Consider the following 19145-nt stretch of genomic DNA (forward strand, 5'->3'; position numbering starts at 1 on the left):
CTAAAATATATGAACTGGTAGAATTTTTTTTATTAGACATTTTCTTCTTTTAAAACGTGTTATCATCAGCAAACGTTTAATTCCTTAATAAAAGGTTTAAAGAGGAGAGCATACAGACGTGTGTTGATTTTATTTCTATTGCTATTTATTCAAACTACAAACACAAGATTAAGTATTTACTATCCAAACAACTTTACCTTTGATACTCAAAATACTTCTCACTATCCATTCAATGCTTAAACGATATAATAATATAACTAGTTTTAGTGGTTACAAGTAATGAGACATGGTATTAAAAAATAAAACATTCCTTTAATTTAAAGGTCCCAGTCGTTGAGAAGACGTGATTCTCCACTCTTTGGACACAATGCTGTTATTTGCTATCTTTGGCAAGAATGAAGTAGGTGAAGGTCAATGATAAAAGTTAGTCAAAACAAATGAAAAGTCACTTTTCTAAAAGTCCTCTCTGTATTTAATCAGAAAATTTGTATCAATCAGAATATCTAAGAGGAGTATATTTATCGTTTTAACTCTCAAACACTATTTCTGTTATTTTTCAAACTGTCAGGGCAGGTGTCCCCCCTCCTTCCTTCCCTGAAACCGAGCACCTGTCAATTATTACACATCTCTTCTTGTCTCTATTTTTTTGCACTTACATGCTGACGGGCACAACGTGACATTAAAGTGTTGCATAATAATTTGCTCCCTCTAAACCGCTGTCCTCACCCAAAAGCCTCAGCACTCCAAAAGTCCAACCAGTTAGCGATCGGTCCCACTCACAGGCAGTCCTTCCTGACCAGCAGGTAACTATGACTGCTCTCTGCTTCACTTAACGGATCATTTGAGGAATTTAAAAAAAGCATATTTGTGATTGATTTAGAATACTTGTGAACGGTAACATTTTGAGATTTGACTTTTTTTATACAAACATGATGGGTTTTTTTTGGCTCATTTATTAAGACACTGAAATGCTTCTCATGTGGTTAACCTTTTAGTTTTCTCAACAGGATTTGTTAAATATGTTTATTATTGATGGTTATTATAAAGAGAAGATTTAAGTTTTGTAAAGCTACTTCATTTGGGGGGAAATGTTTTTTTCTATTTGTCTTTCTTTCATAGCTCTCTCCTTTTTTCTCCCAAAGTCTATATTTCCTCTTAACAAAAAAAAGCCTCTGAGTTGTCAATTTTTTGCTTAATGATTATTTTAGGAAGTCACTGACCAACTAGCTCAGGGTTCAAGGGGCTCTGATATTTTTTTAAGAGCAGCAAAGATGACTTATCTAACTTTGAAGAACAATAAGCGCCTTTCTTTCACCCGAAAATAGATTTTATACTCCATGTGGTTAATGTTTAAGATATTTAAAAAAAATCTGTTTTTAATGCAACATCTAATGTGGATTTCTTGTATCTTTTTTTTTAATCACAGATCGGTGACTGAACATCTCTTATAACAATGGGAGATTGGGGCTTTCTGTCGACTTTGCTGGACCAGGTCCAGTCCCATTCCACGGTCATCGGGAAGATCTGGATGAGCGTCCTCTTCCTGTTCAGGATCATGGTTCTGGGTGCAGGTGCCGAAAGTGTCTGGGGTGACGAGCAGTCGGGTTTCATATGCAACACCCTACAACCTGGTTGCGAGAACGTCTGCTACGACTGGACCTTCCCCATCTCACACATTCGCTTCTGGGTCCTTCAGATCATCTTCGTCTCCACACCGACGCTGATCTACCTGGGCCATGCCATGCACATCATCCAAAAGGAGAAAAAGCTGAGGGAGAAGATCTCAAGCCCAGGAGGGAGCAGGGTGCACAAATTGCCCAAATACACAAACGAGGCAGGAAAGGTGAAGATCAAGGGGAACCTTCTGGGGAGCTACCTGACCCAGCTAGTGTTCAAGATCATTATCGAGGCCGCGTTCATCGTGGGTCAGTACTACCTGTATGGCTTCGTCATGGTCCCCATGTTCCCCTGCTCCAAGAGCCCATGTCCCTTCACTGTCGAGTGCTACATGTCCCGACCCACAGAGAAAACCATCTTCATCATCTTCATGCTGGTGGTGGCCTGCGTCTCTCTGTTGCTCAACTTCATCGAGGTGTTCTACCTGCTCTGCACCCGGATCAGGTGCAGGTCCAAGCGTAACACTCACAAGATCACGTCAGCGGAAAATCCAGCCAGCCTGTCGGGTCCAAGGTGGCCGACCACAGGCGATGCACACAAGCAGAACAAGCTGAACATGGAGCTGGAGAGCAGCAGTATTGGGGGAAGTCTGGATGGCGCCAAGGAGGAGAAAAAACTACTGAGCGATCATTGAAAAAATAAATGTTTCCCCCCCGACCCCAAAAGACTGAAATGAAAAGTTCTTACAATGTAGTGCAAAAATCACAAGTTTCAAGTTGAAGCTTGATCCTTGTGCAGTAAAGTGAAGTTCTTGTTGTAAAAGTTCTTGTTTGGGCCACTTTGTTAGAATGTCACTTTGTACTTTTAAAAGGAATTTTAAGAATGGAAACTGTGCAATATTGACCATATATTTATGTTGCTCGTAACCCGTTTGCTAATCCATGAGTTAGCTGAATTTTTGTTCCATTGCCCAGTTGTGAATGTGTTCTTTAACTTATTGTCATGTTCATTATCTAGGACTAGAAGATATATGCTTACAGAAATATGATGATGATTGTCCTGAAGAGTCTACTGCGTGTTGTAAATGAACTTTTGTATGCTGTATTGTTTGTAATAAATGATTAAATTTGGATAAAAAATAATAATACTCAGACTCATGACTATATTGATCATTTCAAGTTGACAAAGTTTACCCTTTGGACTTCAAAGTAAAAAATATTTGTTAATGATTAGGACCTTTTCTGGAACACGGTACAGCTAAAACTGAAGGTTTTCATTCGTCATAAGTCTGGGGATACTCCACTCCATTAACAGATTAAATAAAGTTTATAAAATGTCAACACATTATGGAAAACATCCATCAAAGAGTTCTTTTAGAAGTCTAAGGGTAGCACAACCATCAGTCACAAATGAAAGAGGCTCACTGATAAGTGAACAAACCTTAAAAAAAATCACATTTGTTTACCCTTAAACCAGAGAAATTTGTTGGTATTTCCACATAAAAATACTTACAAAATAATCGAATTTGGTGTCAATGAATTGTTTTGGGAGTCATAAATCCATAAACCCTCACAACTTTATGATTCTTTCTATAACTTCTGACCAGAGAGTGGTTGATATATCAGCAGATATAAGCATGCACTGATAGCAGATATAGAGGTGAAGGATGTTAACATCAGGAGGACAGAACATAAACTAAATGTGACACATGTGAGGGATCAAATGTATCCTCTGAAACAGAAGGAGCTGCACAAAAACTCACGGCGACCTCGCACATGCGTCAACCGAATAAGAATTCCCTTTAACAAAGCATTTGAGTGAAACGTATTTGCTCAGTCGGTGCAGACTTTTGTGTAAATGAGCCCAAAAAAAGATTCTGTTGACACAGTCTGAACAGAAGTGAACATGGCTGTTCATTTGTCACGTACTATTCGTTGCAGGGTGAACGCACTGGGTTGCATCAGTCTGCACAGGTGTTTGTGTTATTCTGCATGTGGCCTTTAAACCTTGATTTTTGCCAAAATACTCGCTTTGTGGAGACATGGCTGGCAGATATTATGAGATACAAAAGTGCTGAAAGGGGAGATTTTTTTTGTCCACCTCTTTTTACGTTGCTTTCTACACTGATAGAAAGTTACATAAGAGCTGTAGAAAAACCCTGATTGCACGTATTTTATCATTTTTATAGCACTGCCAATCATTAACCTGCACAGTGCTGAGCCCCAAAAAATGTGACACTTTGGGAACTTTATCATTTCCAGATGACAACGTGACAGCCCACACTGTTGTGCAATTTCATCCCATCTAAAGTTCAGGCACCGTAGACAGGTCTGACTCGGTTCACTGGGCTCTCTATAACTCGAGCTCTACAGCTGAGTGGCTGCTCTGTTTGTCTGCACAGAGGACTTGTACGCTCAAAGGTAGGATCTTTAATTATAACATGTTTAATGATGTTACTGTGGAATCATTTTAAAATGCAATGAATTCCAACTGGGATATTTCAGGTATTATTTGAAAAAGCACAATCACCGCTTTTATTGAGATGGCATTTGTTATTATGAGATTATTTTGACATTGGCAGAGGTTTGAAACAGCGTTGATTTAAGTAAGAAATTACAGACCACCATCTTTTAATACTTGTGCATTTTTCCATAATGTTAGGTATCACCTTTGCATTTCAACACACCGAGTAAACTATTCTTGACAATGATTACTTTCCCCCAAATGTTTTCCAAGATGAAGCGTTATTTCCTGGTAAACACGCTTTTCTTGTCATGGGAAATGATCTCTCATCAATCTTTATTTGTACAGCGTCAAATCGTAACAAATGTTATCTCAAGACACTTTACAAAAAGAGAATGTCTATATCATGCTCTATGGCAGCCTACACCAGGATTGAGATATCCCAACACCTCTTCTGGCCCTAAAAAAACTAAAAATATGAAGTTTGAGGCTTCCAAAGGGGGCTAAACACATCAGTGGGGAATGTCACTGTGGATATGTCCACTTCTTTAATACATAACTATGAGAAAAATCCCTTTACTTTTCCTCACCTCAGTAAAATAATGCTTTACTTCTCCTAATCTGAGCTACTTAAGAATGCAGTTTGCAAAGTAAGAGCTGCAGAATATAACATATTACTATTTTTTTTTCTACAGCCGATCACTTACAGTAAGAAATCTCGAGACGGGTGTTTGTTATGCACATTGTGTAGCTCTGTGTTTATGTTCTGAGCGCTCCATACTACACTGAAGATAAGAGTTTTTACAACATGTCAGAGCCAGAACAGACTTTCTGCTGTGTTGAACGCGTTACATTTAATAATAACAGTATCCAGTACTTTGTGTAATGTGGTGCAGAGTTGACTTAAAGAGAATGTTTTTGCCATAACTACTGTGCTAAATCTAATATTGAGATTTAAAAAAAATAGAATAAAATAGAATAGAATAAAATTACTTTAATGATCCCAAACTGGGAAATTGTGGTGTTACAGCAGCAGGTTATCCAAACACACAATATTTGCAAATAAACACAATATAATACTAAATACAAAGTAAATAAGTACTAAAAATATCAAGACTAAGAATGAGAATATATACATTCCGGATTTAATTAAGCATTACTTCTAGTCTTAAATATGAAAGATTAAATACAACATACTTTGCTGGAGGTAGATGTAAATGTGCAAAAAACAGAGTTGTAAATGAACAGTATTGACAAAATACTGGGTCATTAAACACAATTCATGATTTAATTGATCCAGTCTTTAATACTTAAAGCCAAAAGGTCTTCCCATATTTTTGAAAACTATCTGAGGATAATAATGGGCGTTTTGATTGGATCTTGTATTTACTGCATTTATCGTTTATTTATTGATATTCAATCTAAATAAGAAACTAATCGTTTTGAGATGCTCATTAAAACTTTTCTATTTCTAAATATGTATCTTTAACTTCAGCTTATAGATCGATTATAATTCACTCGGGCGGATGGCATGTTAAATATTTTGTCCACAGGGGGGCGCCAAAATTCACAAACTTAAAGATCATCCCAGTTAATAAAATATTTAATGTCTGATATTATTCCCTATTTTTTTTAAACCATTATATATCATCTGCTGTGTCACATTAGCAATCAAGCAATTATAATTTGCTTACAGTTGATATTTTTTTTTAAAACAGCATAAAGGTTTTTTAAACTATTGTTTTTTTTTCCATTTGCTCTTCTTCATCAGATCAGAGAAATGGGAGAGTGGGGGTTTCTGTCCTCTCTGCTGGACAAGGTCCAGTCTCACTCCACCGTCGTGGGGAAAGTCTGGCTCAGTGTGCTTTTCATCTTCAGGATCATGATCCTCGGAGCTGGAGCAGAAAAGGTCAATATCTCCTCTTGCCCATTAACACCCCCTAGTGGCCATGATGGAGGTCTGCAGCCTATGAGCCATTATTAGCACAGCTCTCCAATAGTTCTCTAAAATCACAACAAAAGTGTAAACTGGGCAAGCTGTGCTTTGAGGTTATGCTTTAAATAAAAGGCCTCAATGTGAATATCAATAATTCAACACTGTCCATTATAATGATGTTAGTTTTCTCGTCTGGACTTTACAGGTCTGGGGTGATGAACAGTCGAGTATGGTCTGTAACACCAAACAGCCTGGTTGCAAGAACGTCTGCTATGACCACGCCTTCCCCATCTCACACATTCGATTCTGGGTCCTCCAGATTATCTTCGTCTCAGCGCCGACGCTGATCTACCTCGGTCACGTCCTCCACGTCATCCACAAAGAAAACAAGATGAGAGAAATCATGAAGAACCAGTCCACTGAAATCGTCAAACCGCCCAAGTACTCGGATGAAAAGGGCCACATCAAGATTAAAGGTAACCTGCTGGGGAGCTACATGACCTCCATTTTCTTCAGAATCGTTCTGGAGGTGGCGTTCATCGTGGGGCAGTATTATCTGTATGGGTTTGTCATGGACCCAAGAATCGTCTGCTCCCGAGCCCCCTGTCCCTTCACCGTGGAGTGCTTCATGTCTCGGCCCACGGAGAAGACCATCTTCATCATCTTCATGCTGGCGGTGTCCTGCGTCTCTCTCGCACTCAATCTAGCAGAGATCTTTTTCTTGGTGTGTTCTCGTGCATGCAGGCCAAAGACTAAAACAGTGCCGGCTACAGCCATTGCCATGCACCCGCGCTTAAACGGTGACAGTCTGATGAGAAACGAGAAGCTCAGCCTTCACGATGGCAGTCACAGCACAGCCTAGAGAAAGGCCGTTAATATCCACAGCCTCAGGGTTACAGAGAAAACAGGAGGTCGAGTGAAGATGTGAATAATGGCTCTCAATCTGCAAGAGGCCATGACTCACTCAGAGTTATTTATTTGTATGATGCTTAAAGATTTATGAAAAAAATGAAGCATATTAAAGACTATTTTTAAATAGTAATGCACAAAAAATTGCTAAATGCACTGGAACACAGTACATTACTGTGTCACTTTAAAATGTATTGAAGAAAAAAAAGTGAGTATTCATGGTGTTATTTTTATTCTTGATCTGACTTTTGTTTCTTTTATAAATATAACTTATGGTGCCACCAAGTGGCAACTTTATTACTGGGATGATTAACATAAGCAGGACGTTTTCTGCTTTGTCTCTGACCACAGAGGCTAATAGTCAGAGTGACCTGACTGCTGATACCTCTGTGTCAGTTTGCATAGGATGAAAGCCATTAAGTGGTGTTGAAAGCAGTGTGTAAAGGCTGTCATTGCCTTTTCGCTTTTTAATTTCTTTTCACCTTCTCTGACTTTGTAAAACGTATTGGTATGACTGTACATATTTTTTTTTAAACAAATCATGTATGCTTTTTAATTTGTCATGTTTTTATTGAACCGTATGTGCCTTGTGGTTTTCATTTATTGTAAAAGTGAATAAATAATTTTAAAATAAATGGTAAATATGCTTCTTAAATCACGTTCAAATTCATATTCAACATTTAGCAAGCTGAAGACTAAGATGTGTCTTTCATCAGTGGCTCACACAGAAAATGAGAGTAAACATCACATGCATATGTTTGCAAGAGGAGTTTATAAGGATGTTAAAGACCTCTTAATAAGCCACGGTTCCCCACCTTTGTTGGCCCTATGAGCATTAGGCTCCATTAAAAGTGATTTGTCAAGGTGACATCAATTAACTGGTCTGTAATGTATGTTAACTTACCTTGACACATTGTTTGGTAGTCTCTCTGATAGGGATATGTCCATCAAAATAGGCGTACCCTGAAATCTTTATACGGAGCTGCCATCTTTTTGCGCTATGGTAGGACTTTTTCGACAAGGCAGCAAATCTCAACAGAACACCGGACCGCCTGATTCCTAGATCCAGCGTTTTGGGCAGGGGCGCAGCTTGTCAACAGGCAAGGCAGGCAACTGCTTGGGGCCCCAGACCAGTAAGGGGGCCCCAGAGGCCTGACAAACTTCAGACCAAAGCAGCAACCCAAAATGTGCACATTTTGCAATGACAGTAGGAAACCATCCTAAGGGAAAGCCCTGAGAATGCATCGGTGGTAGATTAGAAAACACTGGTAGCCGTGAGATTAGACGTGATTGTGAAGCTTTTTGTACTTCAAACTATTTTAAAAACACAATTTAGTATCGGTTTTCATTTACAAAGGACAAAGGAGGGTAAAAGAAGAGCTTTGTGTGTTTGGACTGAAACTAGAGAGGATTAAAGTGGTAAATTGTGGGACCGCTGTCACGTTCGCTGATTCTTCACACATTCATGCACTAACGTATTAACAACGTTTCAACTGTCACGTCTCATAAATATGTTGGTGAAAATGTCTCTAAACAAAGGAACACTACACCAAATCCTCTTACTGAAAAATAAATGTCAAAATTAAAAGTTCACTAGCTCGATATAACACCTCGTCTCGCCCCACTCATCATTATTTACACTCACTATGAATACAAAAGGTTTTAATATCATCCAGGTGACTTTACATGTGTTATTCTTTACTAAATCAGCTGATAACTCAGAGTTTATGTAAACTTCTGTAACCTCTCCATTACAGCTATGAACACTGTTAGAAACTATTACAAATAATTATTATTTAAAAATAAAGATCCCTCTCAGGTAACACGGTTAATAATGACTCATCAGGTGTTTAAAGTCAGTTTCCTCTGATGACTCGTTTGAGCAGTTTGACGGAGAGAGATTGAACACTCACACGGTTAACTTTATACCGTTATGATGCCGATCTCTGTTCAGAAATGTCATATTTTAAATGTTTACATCACTGCTCATCAGATTTGAACAGAACAGTTTTAAAGTACGGTTTTCATTTTAAAGACCCCAACTTTTCCATTAACCGCCGTTCATTCAGATGGAATGATTTCACCCAGAAAGGGGCGGGGCCGGCATCGTTTGGGCAAAGTACCCAGATGGGTTGCGCTCATGAATTATTATTATATTCGCACCCTGAAATCTTTATACGGAGCTGCCATCTTTTTGCGCTATGGTAGGACTTTTTCGACAAGGCAGCACATCTTGACAGAACACCGGACCGCCTGATTCTTAGATCCAGCATTTTGGGCAGGGGCGCTGCTTGTCAACGGGCAACTGCTTGGGGCCCCAGACCAGTAAGGGGGCCCCAGAGGGCTGACAAACTTCGGACCAAAGCAGCAACCCAAAATGTGCACATTTTGCAATGACAGTAGGAAACCATCCTAAGGCGCCGCCCCCCATCTGACAGCATTTAGGCCTACTGTCATTGCCCATGCTGAGCGCTGGTGGGAGGGCCCCGGAAATAACTTTTGCCTATAGGGCCCCAACAGACTGTAGAATCACCACTGACTTTGGGTCCCTAGTTAGTCAAACCAAAAGCCCAAACATCCTTTTTATCAGCACCGCCCTGAATCTAAAAAAACATCCTCACCACAAGATGGCGCCATTAACGCACAAACCGGGATTGAACAGAAGCCCCGCCCCCCCCCCTCCGCCGCCGTCACAGCCGTGAACACCGGCTTCCTCTTCCTCGACAATAACAACAGCTGGGAGAAGCTAAAGATGGCCGCCGCGACCATGGCGGGGCTCGACGCCCACAGGATGGAGGAGAAGAAGTTCGAGTATTTCTCCTCCATCAACTCCATGGCAAACAAAATAATGCAGGAGCGGGAGAAGATCAAGAACCAGCACGGCTCGTCGTGGGAGACGATGACGCCGCTGGAGCAGGACGACGCCATCGACAACGGGATGATGGACCCCCACGTCCGTGCCCGATACGCTATGCACAGAGTGGACCGTGAAGAAGTGGTCTGCTACCCGAAACTGCTCATTCAGACGGGTCAGAAGATCGTCCATTTCGGAGAAGAGGTATTTTAAATACGTTTGAGTTCGTGTTGTGTCGTTTTAAACGGCGTTTCAGGGGTCAGACTGGCTCGTGTTGTCATGGTTGCTAACTAGCCACGTAGCCGTTTAAATATGTTGGCATACGTCATAATGTGTGCATACGTCATAGAGGCTGCCAGATGCGTAACCTAGCGACGGAAACAACCGTGCGGAATAAAATAGATAAATACAAGTTTGTTTTCTAGTACAGCATTTATATTTACACTAAAGTCGGGTTTTTATACAAGGAGAATGTGAACTATTCACTACTGCACTGTCTAATAAAGCGTATTCATGTGTTAGTTAGTTTTAATAATAATAAAAATAATAATACATTTTATTTAAAGGCGCCTTTCAAAAAAAAAAATATGCTACATGATTTTAAGGGCAAGCGGAAAATAAGAATAACGCATCTGTAATGTTTTCTGTAATAATAATTATTAATAATATTATTTAATTATTATTATTATTCCGTAATAATTTCTGTCTCAAGTGAGCAAGTTAAAAAAATGTAACCACCTACCTATGTGTTTTTCTCTTTAGGATATAACCTGGCAAGACGAGCACTCTGCCCCCTTCTCATGGGAAACAAAGGTAAACACAGACACTACCTCAAAGGACTCTTGAGACGATATTGGCTTGTTGAAGCATAATATTGTTGTCATTATCAAGTCATATCTTAAATACATTTTAATGTAGTTGATATGTAAAAAATATATATTCAGATCAGACAACATTTCAACACATGGAAGAAGTATTTTTTCAATTACTAATGCATTCTTAAAAGTAAAAATGTTGTAAAAAAATCTGAATATTTTCAGTTATTAAAACTGAAAATGTAGACTAGACTATTTCTAGACTCATTGTACAAAAACTAAAAATTTTCAAGCATGTTTCTATTTTAATTTATCATCGTCATTTTACAAAATATACACTTCTATGTCAAGTAAGGAGTTGGGTTGATTTCTATCCTTTAGTAAAGGCATTTCATTTAGTGTATGTAAACTTGTAAATTACAGGTCTACAGCTAGAAGTATTATGTATGATCCCAGTGGGATATTTATTTGTAATCCTTGCTTCCGTCTTTCAGAGCCAGTTGGACTTCAGCTTGACACTGGGCTCTGGAGAACAGGGGCTTTCAGCAGCACAGGGAGACTCAAGGGCTGCAAAGGCTCCTCATCCAAGCCAGCTTGGCAAGAGTACTCCAGGAACCAAGGTACAATAAGGAGTGTATAGTGATTCTTATCTTCTTACGTCTTATGAATGGTTTACTTTTAACAACACCATTAAGCGTAACATGACCCATTTTGACAGACATTTGTCCATGGCTGTTGTAGTGTTATTTTGTCCAACCCTAAGTGAAAATGAAACAGTTTGACAATGTTATTTTGAGATAGAAACTAAAGGTTTATTTGTGATTTTTTTTTTTTTTTTTTAAGGTGTCTGTAAGCGAGGGACGCAGGCCCGAGGAAGAGTCATCTTTCTGGAAGATCACGTCTGAGAGGTCCAGGCTGGAGGGAGAAAAAGCCGACTTCCAGTCTCTAACGCCCAGCCAGATCAAATCCCTTGAGAAAGGAGAGAAATCGCTCCCGTCTTACCTCCGACAGGTAAGCACAGAAAGTCTCCCAAGTGATCCCCATAAGGTGATCTGTTGTTACATTCAAATAACAGCTGCCAGAAAAGTTTATTTAATACATTCAGGCACAAGCTTTATATTTTCTTTTTCTTTCAAAGCCTCGAACAAACAACAGATTGAGAGCAAATCCTTCCCAAACTCTCGTCACGACTCTAAACAGAGCTCTGCGTCCTGAAATAGAATCTAGCCTGAAGCCTCCACGAGTGTGAGAGAAGCAGAGAGTGAAAGCAGCCTGTCGACTGTCAAAAAGCAACAATGATGACTAGATTGTTTCTGAATTTTCACACCTTGTCTATCATGTTCATATACTTTGCTTAAAGGACATTACACCAAAATGCAACCCCTCTTTGTGGCAATACATTTTAGAACAATTTCAAAACATCTTTTTGTTTTTAGTTATCTCAAGAATGTGTTTAATGTTATAAATCTAACTGTACTGTAACTTTTACATACAAAAATGATTCTACAGGAGACTTCCAAGGAGCCCGAGGCAGCAGAGCCTCACCCTCCACCCGCTGCCAGGCCCACCAAGCAGCGAGCACCCAAACCTCCCGCTCCCCCGCCCCCTATCCCCGTTGCTGTCAGTGCAACACCTGCTTCCATCTCCATCACCCCAAACCCGACTCCTCTGGTCAGCGTGTCGTCGTCGGTCGCTGGCTGGGAGCGATCTCAGAGCACCCTACCGTCGGTCGGCCACACCGTGGACGAAGTGTTCTCCTCCAGCATCATGTCCAAGTCCCCCAGCCAACCCAGCAGTGGGGAGAGAGAGAGGGGGGACAGTGGCTCAGCCTCCAGCCCCACTTTTGGCCAGGTGAGTCCTGAAATGGATTTTGTTTTCAGAAACCAACTAAGTTTGTAAGACTTGCTTTGGATGTTTTTTTAAAAGCTGAATTAAGGGAGCTAGAGACAAAATTACATCCAACAAGTCTACAGAGAAAATTCTAAAATTACACAGGAAAATCAAAACCAAATTTGGATTATGGCCAACAAAATTATTTGGGGGGCTGATAAACATAAGCCTCAAATAATTTTGTTAGTTTGTATGTCCTGATAAATGTTTACAGCTACAAAAAACTATGTAGGGCTGATTAAATATTGTCTTTATCAGGACACACTGTACGAGGGTGAAGTTTTATATGACTCTGTCCTGTCTGACCTGATTGCGAGCAGGCGTGATGTAATGGTTTGGAGACCTCCACAGAACGGGCCTCCAAAGCCCCCTGCAGTAACAGATGGGTGACGTCACTCAGGCTTTGCCCATTTAATATTTACAGTCCATGTTGATATCCTAAAGATTGTGCGTATTTGTTAAGATTGTTTTCACACCTGTAGCAGGCCTTCACCTGACTTAGAAAGGGTCTATGAGGGGTTCGACTACAAAGGCAGTTAGCAGGATAAGTTAGCTTAAAGTGAAGGCAATGAGATTGTGTTACTTTATTTAACAGAAAGGGATGCACTATATATATATAATACTGCGTGCGTGTCCGTCCATGAGACAGAGAGCAGAGTACAGAGACAGTGACGTAACCTGGTGTCTACTTTTTTTTTTTTTTTAAACCACAAAGTCAACCTCTCAGTCTCTGTTTTCTCGTTCAGTCTGCATCATAAGCCCTTTTCAAACATGCACTCCTGTTAAAGTATTTACAACACGGGACAGCCTCCTGCTGAGATGCTCCTTCTCTCTTTTTCAAGGGAGGCCTGGCCAAGAATAGCAGCACCACACAGTTTCATCATCTCAACACTCAAACTCATACAGTACACGTAACATAGTAAGAAAAATGAATCATCAAATCATCAGCTGTAAGAGTTGCATACAGAAACTTTGGATAAGATACGATAAGATAATCCTTTATTGATCTCCTTTGGGGAAATTCAAGTTCTGCAGCAGTAAAAGACGAGACTGAGGGTTTAAAAACATACAGGGTAACAAAGTTTTGCATTTTAAAATCAGACTGTTGTTCCAAGCAAAAGGTGCAGAAAACTGTAAATTGCACAATATCCAACGAGATAATGTTGTGGATTAAGTCCGTTCAAGATGAAGAGTGAGGAAAGGTAGTACACATTGCATCAGTCAAATTACAAAACTTCAAAACCCCTGATTTTTTTTTTTAACAGCCATAATGAAGTCATAATGCTCTAGACAGTATCTGTTGTCCATGATTAACACTCTCTCCGTCTCCTCCACGCCGCAGTTCAACACAAGCAACAACATCCTAAAGACCGGATTCGACTTCTTAGACAACTGGTAACCCGCAGCACCAGACCAGTCGCCGCTCTGAATGAATCATTCTCCTCATCGCTCACCCTGAAGACGGACCACACTGCCATGACCGCACACACATCTAAGACTAGATTTAACATCACCAGTTCTTAAGTTGACCACATTACGTTTCTTGTAATTATCTTTCCGTGGCTTGTTAAGACATTATCTCACCGACTGTGTGCTGGTGCCCCCCCCCACCCATCCCACTAGAAAGGCTCCCTTTACTCTCTTTGTTTGCCTGCCAAATCCCCCTCCCCACTAAATACAGATCGCAGGGTTAGAACCTCATTGTGTGTGTGCTCTCCCTGACTGTGCATTCACCCTGCTGTCAGCTCGCTCGGACAATTCTGACCTGCGTCTGTGTTCACCTTTATGTCACTGGCTGCACGTCTGAGGGGCCATTAGAGCTACTTTACATGCAAACATGAAACACTAAAGCTAGTCACCGCTCTGCCTCTGAAATGATACCCTGATAGGCCGGCAGCCTGGAAAATGGAGGAGATCAGATTTCTGATTTGTGATCTACCTTTTTCCTCCCAGAAATAAGACACTTTAAGTTTTAGATGTAAATATGCATTCTTTCTTTTACCTGTTCTACAAATCATGTCTTTTTTTTTTTTCTGCTTGGTTGTTACCTTTAATCACGGTACGATGTTTTTGTTTACTTTTCTCTCTAGCTAAAAATGTCCTAGCTAGCTACTGCTGCTCCACAGGGATAGTAACGCCCTCCTCTCACCTTTAAATTCTTTATATTCTAGTTTATAGAATATAAGGTGTTGAAGCTCACTTCACACCTGCCATTAAATATGGCCGAGAAATCAAAAGTTCCAAATCTCAGTAAGGCTAAATCATGCATTATCCGATTGATAGAAGCTGAATTTAGTCAGTGAAGGTGACAAATAGTGTTTTTTATTAAGTGCTGTGGAGCTGGCCGAGGCTTCAGATGTTGTTGTCAACATGGAAGACGTTTGTTTGGTTACGACCCCAACAGCTGTCGTATCATCATGATTTTAGAAGTTGGTCCAGTGAAAATCCAAACTTTAATGCCAAAGTTGTGAATCTGGTTTAAATGGTTATATCTGGGGGGGGGGGGGCGGGCAGTGGTGTGGTGGTTGGTGCACGTCCCATGTGCAGTGGCTGGTTCGAGTCCAGCCTGCATGTCCTTCCCCGCTCTCTCTTTCTCCTCGGTTTATCACTCTGTCTGCTCTGCTGTCCCTAAAAGTGGAGACGTGGGAGGCCCCAAATAAACCTGCATCTTTAATAATAATTGCAATATGATTATCTTGACATACCATGAAAGTACTGTACAGGTACATGACCTTAAAGCAGTGTTGATATCCAGACGTTTGTCAGTTGAGGGATTCCATTTTAAAAGTGACTCTCTGATGAACGTCTCTTTGGATAAGAGCGTCTGCTCAGTGAATTGTAGAAGTGGAGGTCTGGCTGCGTTGTCTCTTGGGAGAAGTTTGTTAACCCCTCGGGAGAAGTTTGTTATCGGGGTCTACACGTTATCAAAGAGTCCGCGGTGACCTCCTGTAACCTGTCCATCGAGCTGCTCTAGGCGTGAATGCACAGTCGCTTGAATGCCTTCCTGTGTAACTTTTAGACACTAAACTAGCAAGCAAGTATATATTTTGTACCGTAAAGCATGTCAAGATTAATCCTCTGTGCAAACTCCTCTAGATCCCCTCGTTCATTTTTTAATGTTTATTTTTGTTATGAAGAATTGGCTCTCTATCGTGCTTTTATTTATACTTGGTTATATATTCCTATAAATCTTAAGAGTTTTACAGCTTCAGTAGCGCTCAGTCTTCTCGACCCACATAGTACAAAGCTCCGACTGGTCCTAGAATTCCATGAATGTCGTGGAATTTTTCTCATTACATCATTTGTCAAGAATAAAGCAGAATGTATCAACACTTTTATACACCTTCATAGAAATAGATTGTGGTTTTTAGTAAGTGGAAACCAGGCCGTTGACTTTGAATAGGACTTGGATAATATAAAAAAAACAAAAAAAAACCTGAAACGTAGTTATGGAAAACTCAAGGACAGTTTTGTCCAGGCTGCGGTGTGAAACTGTTACAGACTTCCTGTTTGGATTCACCAACACTTCCTCACCCCTTCAGAAAGTGTCACCTTTGACCTCAAACTTGTTGCTGAGCAAAGCGAGCGTGCAGCTATAATAACAAAAAAAAAACAATAATAAGAGGCACTCAAATGTTGTGTTTTAGGTAAACAGGCATGTAGTGATTTGTACCACTTGTGTCATAGATTTGAAGACAAAAAAAACAGTTTACATGACTAGAGTACTATTTTACTGAATTTTATATTTATCTGCTGATTGTATCTTATGCTATACATGTTTATACACTCTGCATTTTGGGGTCACAAATTGGAAGGAAGTGAATAAAAAAAAGAAATGAAGTCAAACAGGCTACTTGTTTCTGTGTGTTTCTTATGACCAAAGTTGTTTTTTTCCACAATATAAGAGCGTTTTATTATGTTAGATGAGGTTAGGTGGAGGGCACAGGCTCTCGAGGACAATGCTTGAAAACTTCTTATTACAAAACCACAAGAGGTTTATAAAAGGCGTTTCTAAAATGTGGCGCTACGTGCCCAGAGATGACGAGAGGGGAGTGACCATAAAATAAAACCCAGGGGAAAGAAAGTGGAATTAAGTATAAACAAATAAATTATGATTTTTTTTATTTTTTTTACAAAATTCAAGAAGTAAACAACCAAGAACAGGCTAGTCTAACAATCTTCAACAACACTTTAACCAAAGAACACTAAGTCAAACAATTAGCATGAAGTCTTTCCAGAAAAGACTGAAGGGAGCACAAGAGAGAAGAAGAAAGCAAAGCACACTACGACATGTGACGTGGATAAAATATTGTTAAAATAAGAAGGGACACTCGTTTTTACTTCCTAATCACTTTGTACTGCACGTTATTGTTCTTTATTGTGTTTTTTTTTTCTTCTTATGCGCAATAAAATAAAATAAAGAAATATTAATTTAAATCCTCAAGTGTCCCAGGGCCTCTGGGAAATGAACCAAGGGGTGATAAATGTGTATTTATTTCTTATATATAGTGTAAAATGTAATTAAAGCCAAGGGAAATTACCAATAACTATGTAATAAAAAATGAAGTTCAATAAGTGCATTGAATTAAATAAAGCCTGATATAATATCTCCATATACAGGCTCTTTGCTGTTTTCTTCTTGATTACCAGACAAATGATACTTTACAGTTTTCATTTTCTCATAAGATACAAATAAAGATCTTCACTGTTGAGCTAATGTTTCTGTTTCTGACTCGTGGACAGCCGGTTTGTTTTCCTATTTGTTGACCCCCCTCTCCAGTTCCATGACATCAATTCCTCCACTTTTAATTCCTACCAGATCGAAACGGCTGCTTCGGGGGAAAGACAAACGTTCAAAGGAAACATTTCACCGCTCAGTTGAACACGACCCAGATTAGAACCACCAGACCTCTTTCCATGTCTCCCACGAGTACGAGGCAGCAGCAGAGCGTCAGAGTCAGAGAGGGTATTTATAGGAAGGGAGAGCATTTCTGTGTTTCATACATTTTGAATGCACTGAAGGTTAAACAGCGCCGAAGAAGAAACCTGCAGTTAACTGAACGTGTCAACATATAAGGCAGATGGTTACGCTTAATTGAAGCCTTGACGTCCAATCCAATCCACCTCTGCTAGTGACATCGTACACTTATAGTCATGGTCACTACAGGCTTCATAACTTTAATAATACTTCATAATACACTATAGCGCCTTTAAAAAGATGTAAACACACTTTTACAGACAAAGCAAAGGCTCAACAGAAGCAAAGGAAATAACAGAATGAACAATCAGGCTGAACAGAGAGAAGTCCAGGAAATTCAGCAAAAGGCAACGTTTAAAATACCTGAGAATAAAAGCAATTTAAAAGGAATAAATGTGATCAGTAAAGCAATACAAAAAGGAATAAAAGATGATTAAACTGAGGGGATGTAAAGTCTGTAACCATGAACATTAAAATAAAACACCGTCTATCAGCGGTGGTCTTATAGGTACAGTATGCTTGTGTTCATCGTCCCTCCCTGAACTGAGGCTCCTCTGTGCGGTCCAGCGGTCCTCCCTGCAGCACCACCCGACACATCCACACTCTCAATGGCTGCTTTGTTTTCCCTCTCAGCTACTTTATTATGCAACAAATGTTTGGTTGAATGAAAATCCTTTGCACGGTATTTAACTGGCAGCAAAAAATAGAAACAGGAGCGCTATTGTGTAAAGGTGCTATTACCTTATGTCTAGCAGGCGAGTGACACAGCCTGAAAATAAACTACAGGGCGTGTCTTCAAAGGAAAGAAAACAATGGCTGACTCCTTCTTTGTTTGTTCAGGTTTAGAGGTCTGCAGATCTGCATTTCACTGAGTCATCATATGTTTGTGCACTAACAGAAAACCCTTTATTTATTTATTTAGCAAAGAAGGGAACGCATCAACACCTTATTCCTGGGAAATGCATGATCACACAAAGGCAGACCCATTCACTCTGCCCATATGAGAAAGTGATTTTAATATATAAGGCTCCTCACATATTACACATACAGTTGTTCTTTTGCAGAAGTTAATGTAGGACCCCAATTCCCAATGATCCTCATTATTAATTATCTATTTGTTTAACAGTTTGGTTTATTATATGTCAGAAATGCTGAAAAATCTCATTGCCATTTCAAATCCCCAAAGCATTAGGTGACCTCTCAATTTATTTTATTGTTCTATGCACTTCCCAAAACATTAAGATACTTAATTAAATATGAGGACAAATGTTGAATTGTATCACATTGGATAGTCTGTAACTCAATATATTCTTTTGTTATTTTGGTACTAAAATCTCTTGTTGATGATGATTTTTCAAGTTTTTCTTCAGATTATTTTTTTTATTAATTGGCTAATCAATTAAGAAATGAATCGCCTGCTTCATGCATGACTTTGATTTGATTGCATTTACCTTAAAGCTCCTGTCGGGAACTTTCAGTTGTTGTCGCCCCCTTGTGGACAAACTAATACCTCTTATTTCTTCAATAATTTTTGTCCTGTACATGTGATGAGAGATGAGATGAGATTCAACTTTATTGTCATTACACAGATACAAGTATAGAGTAACGAAATGAGGTTTGGCATCTCACCAGAAGTGCAAATAAGCAGAAAGTGCAAGAGTCTGTGCTATGTACAGTAATTAC

At 39.6% G+C, this 19145-nt stretch overlaps 3 protein-coding genes across 3 annotated transcripts; all 3 read left to right on the plus strand.

Moving 5' to 3' along the window:
* Window positions 1-653: 653 nt before the first annotated feature.
* Window positions 654-2762, plus strand: gja13.1 (gap junction protein alpha 13.1). The gene is made up of 2 exons (XM_020627950.3): window positions 654-803; window positions 1427-2762. The coding sequence occupies exon 2, from the start codon at window positions 1454-1456 to the stop codon at window positions 2309-2311; it is 858 nt and encodes a 285-aa protein (XP_020483606.2). The 5' UTR covers window positions 654-803; window positions 1427-1453; the 3' UTR covers window positions 2312-2762.
* A 1116-nt stretch (window positions 2763-3878) lies between these two features.
* Window positions 3879-7560, plus strand: LOC109986420 (gap junction Cx32.2 protein-like). The gene is made up of 3 exons (XM_020637068.3): window positions 3879-4037; window positions 5852-5989; window positions 6222-7560. The coding sequence occupies exons 2-3, from the start codon at window positions 5861-5863 to the stop codon at window positions 6876-6878; spliced, it is 786 nt and encodes a 261-aa protein (XP_020492724.2). The 5' UTR covers window positions 3879-4037; window positions 5852-5860; the 3' UTR covers window positions 6879-7560.
* Window positions 7561-9643: 2083 nt separating this feature from the next.
* c15h1orf198 (chromosome 15 C1orf198 homolog) lies at window positions 9644-16334 on the plus strand. The gene is made up of 6 exons (XM_020637062.3): window positions 9644-9983; window positions 10542-10592; window positions 11089-11214; window positions 11438-11605; window positions 12104-12445; window positions 13827-16334. The coding sequence occupies exons 1-6, from the start codon at window positions 9678-9680 to the stop codon at window positions 13881-13883; spliced, it is 1050 nt and encodes a 349-aa protein (XP_020492718.2). The 5' UTR covers window positions 9644-9677; the 3' UTR covers window positions 13884-16334.
* Window positions 16335-19145: the final 2811 nt, after the last annotated feature.

The sequence above is a fragment of the Labrus bergylta genome, chromosome 15, assembly GCF_963930695.1.
Source record: "Labrus bergylta chromosome 15, fLabBer1.1, whole genome shotgun sequence".
In the NCBI taxonomy this organism is placed as follows: domain Eukaryota; kingdom Metazoa; phylum Chordata; class Actinopteri; order Labriformes; family Labridae; genus Labrus; species Labrus bergylta.

Excerpts from the sequence above, each read along its gene's own strand:
- LOC109986420 (XM_020637068.3), top strand. The coding sequence starts at position 5,861 with ATGGGAGAGTGGGGGTTTCTGTCCTCTCTGCTGGACAAGGTCCAGTCT. Across the intron at positions 5,990-6,221 it reads TCGGAGCTGGAGCAGAAAAG|GTCTGGGGTGATGAACAGTC; the intron begins GTCAATATCTCC and ends TGGACTTTACAG.
- gja13.1 (XM_020627950.3), top strand. The coding sequence starts at position 1,454 with ATGGGAGATTGGGGCTTTCTGTCGACTTTGCTGGACCAGGTCCAGTCC.
- c15h1orf198 (XM_020637062.3), top strand. The coding sequence starts at position 9,678 with ATGGCCGCCGCGACCATGGCGGGGCTCGACGCCCACAGGATGGAGGAG. Across the intron at positions 9,984-10,541 it reads TCGTCCATTTCGGAGAAGAG|GATATAACCTGGCAAGACGA; the intron begins GTATTTTAAATA and ends TTTTCTCTTTAG. Across the intron at positions 11,606-12,103 it reads TCCCGTCTTACCTCCGACAG|GAGACTTCCAAGGAGCCCGA; the intron begins GTAAGCACAGAA and ends ATGATTCTACAG.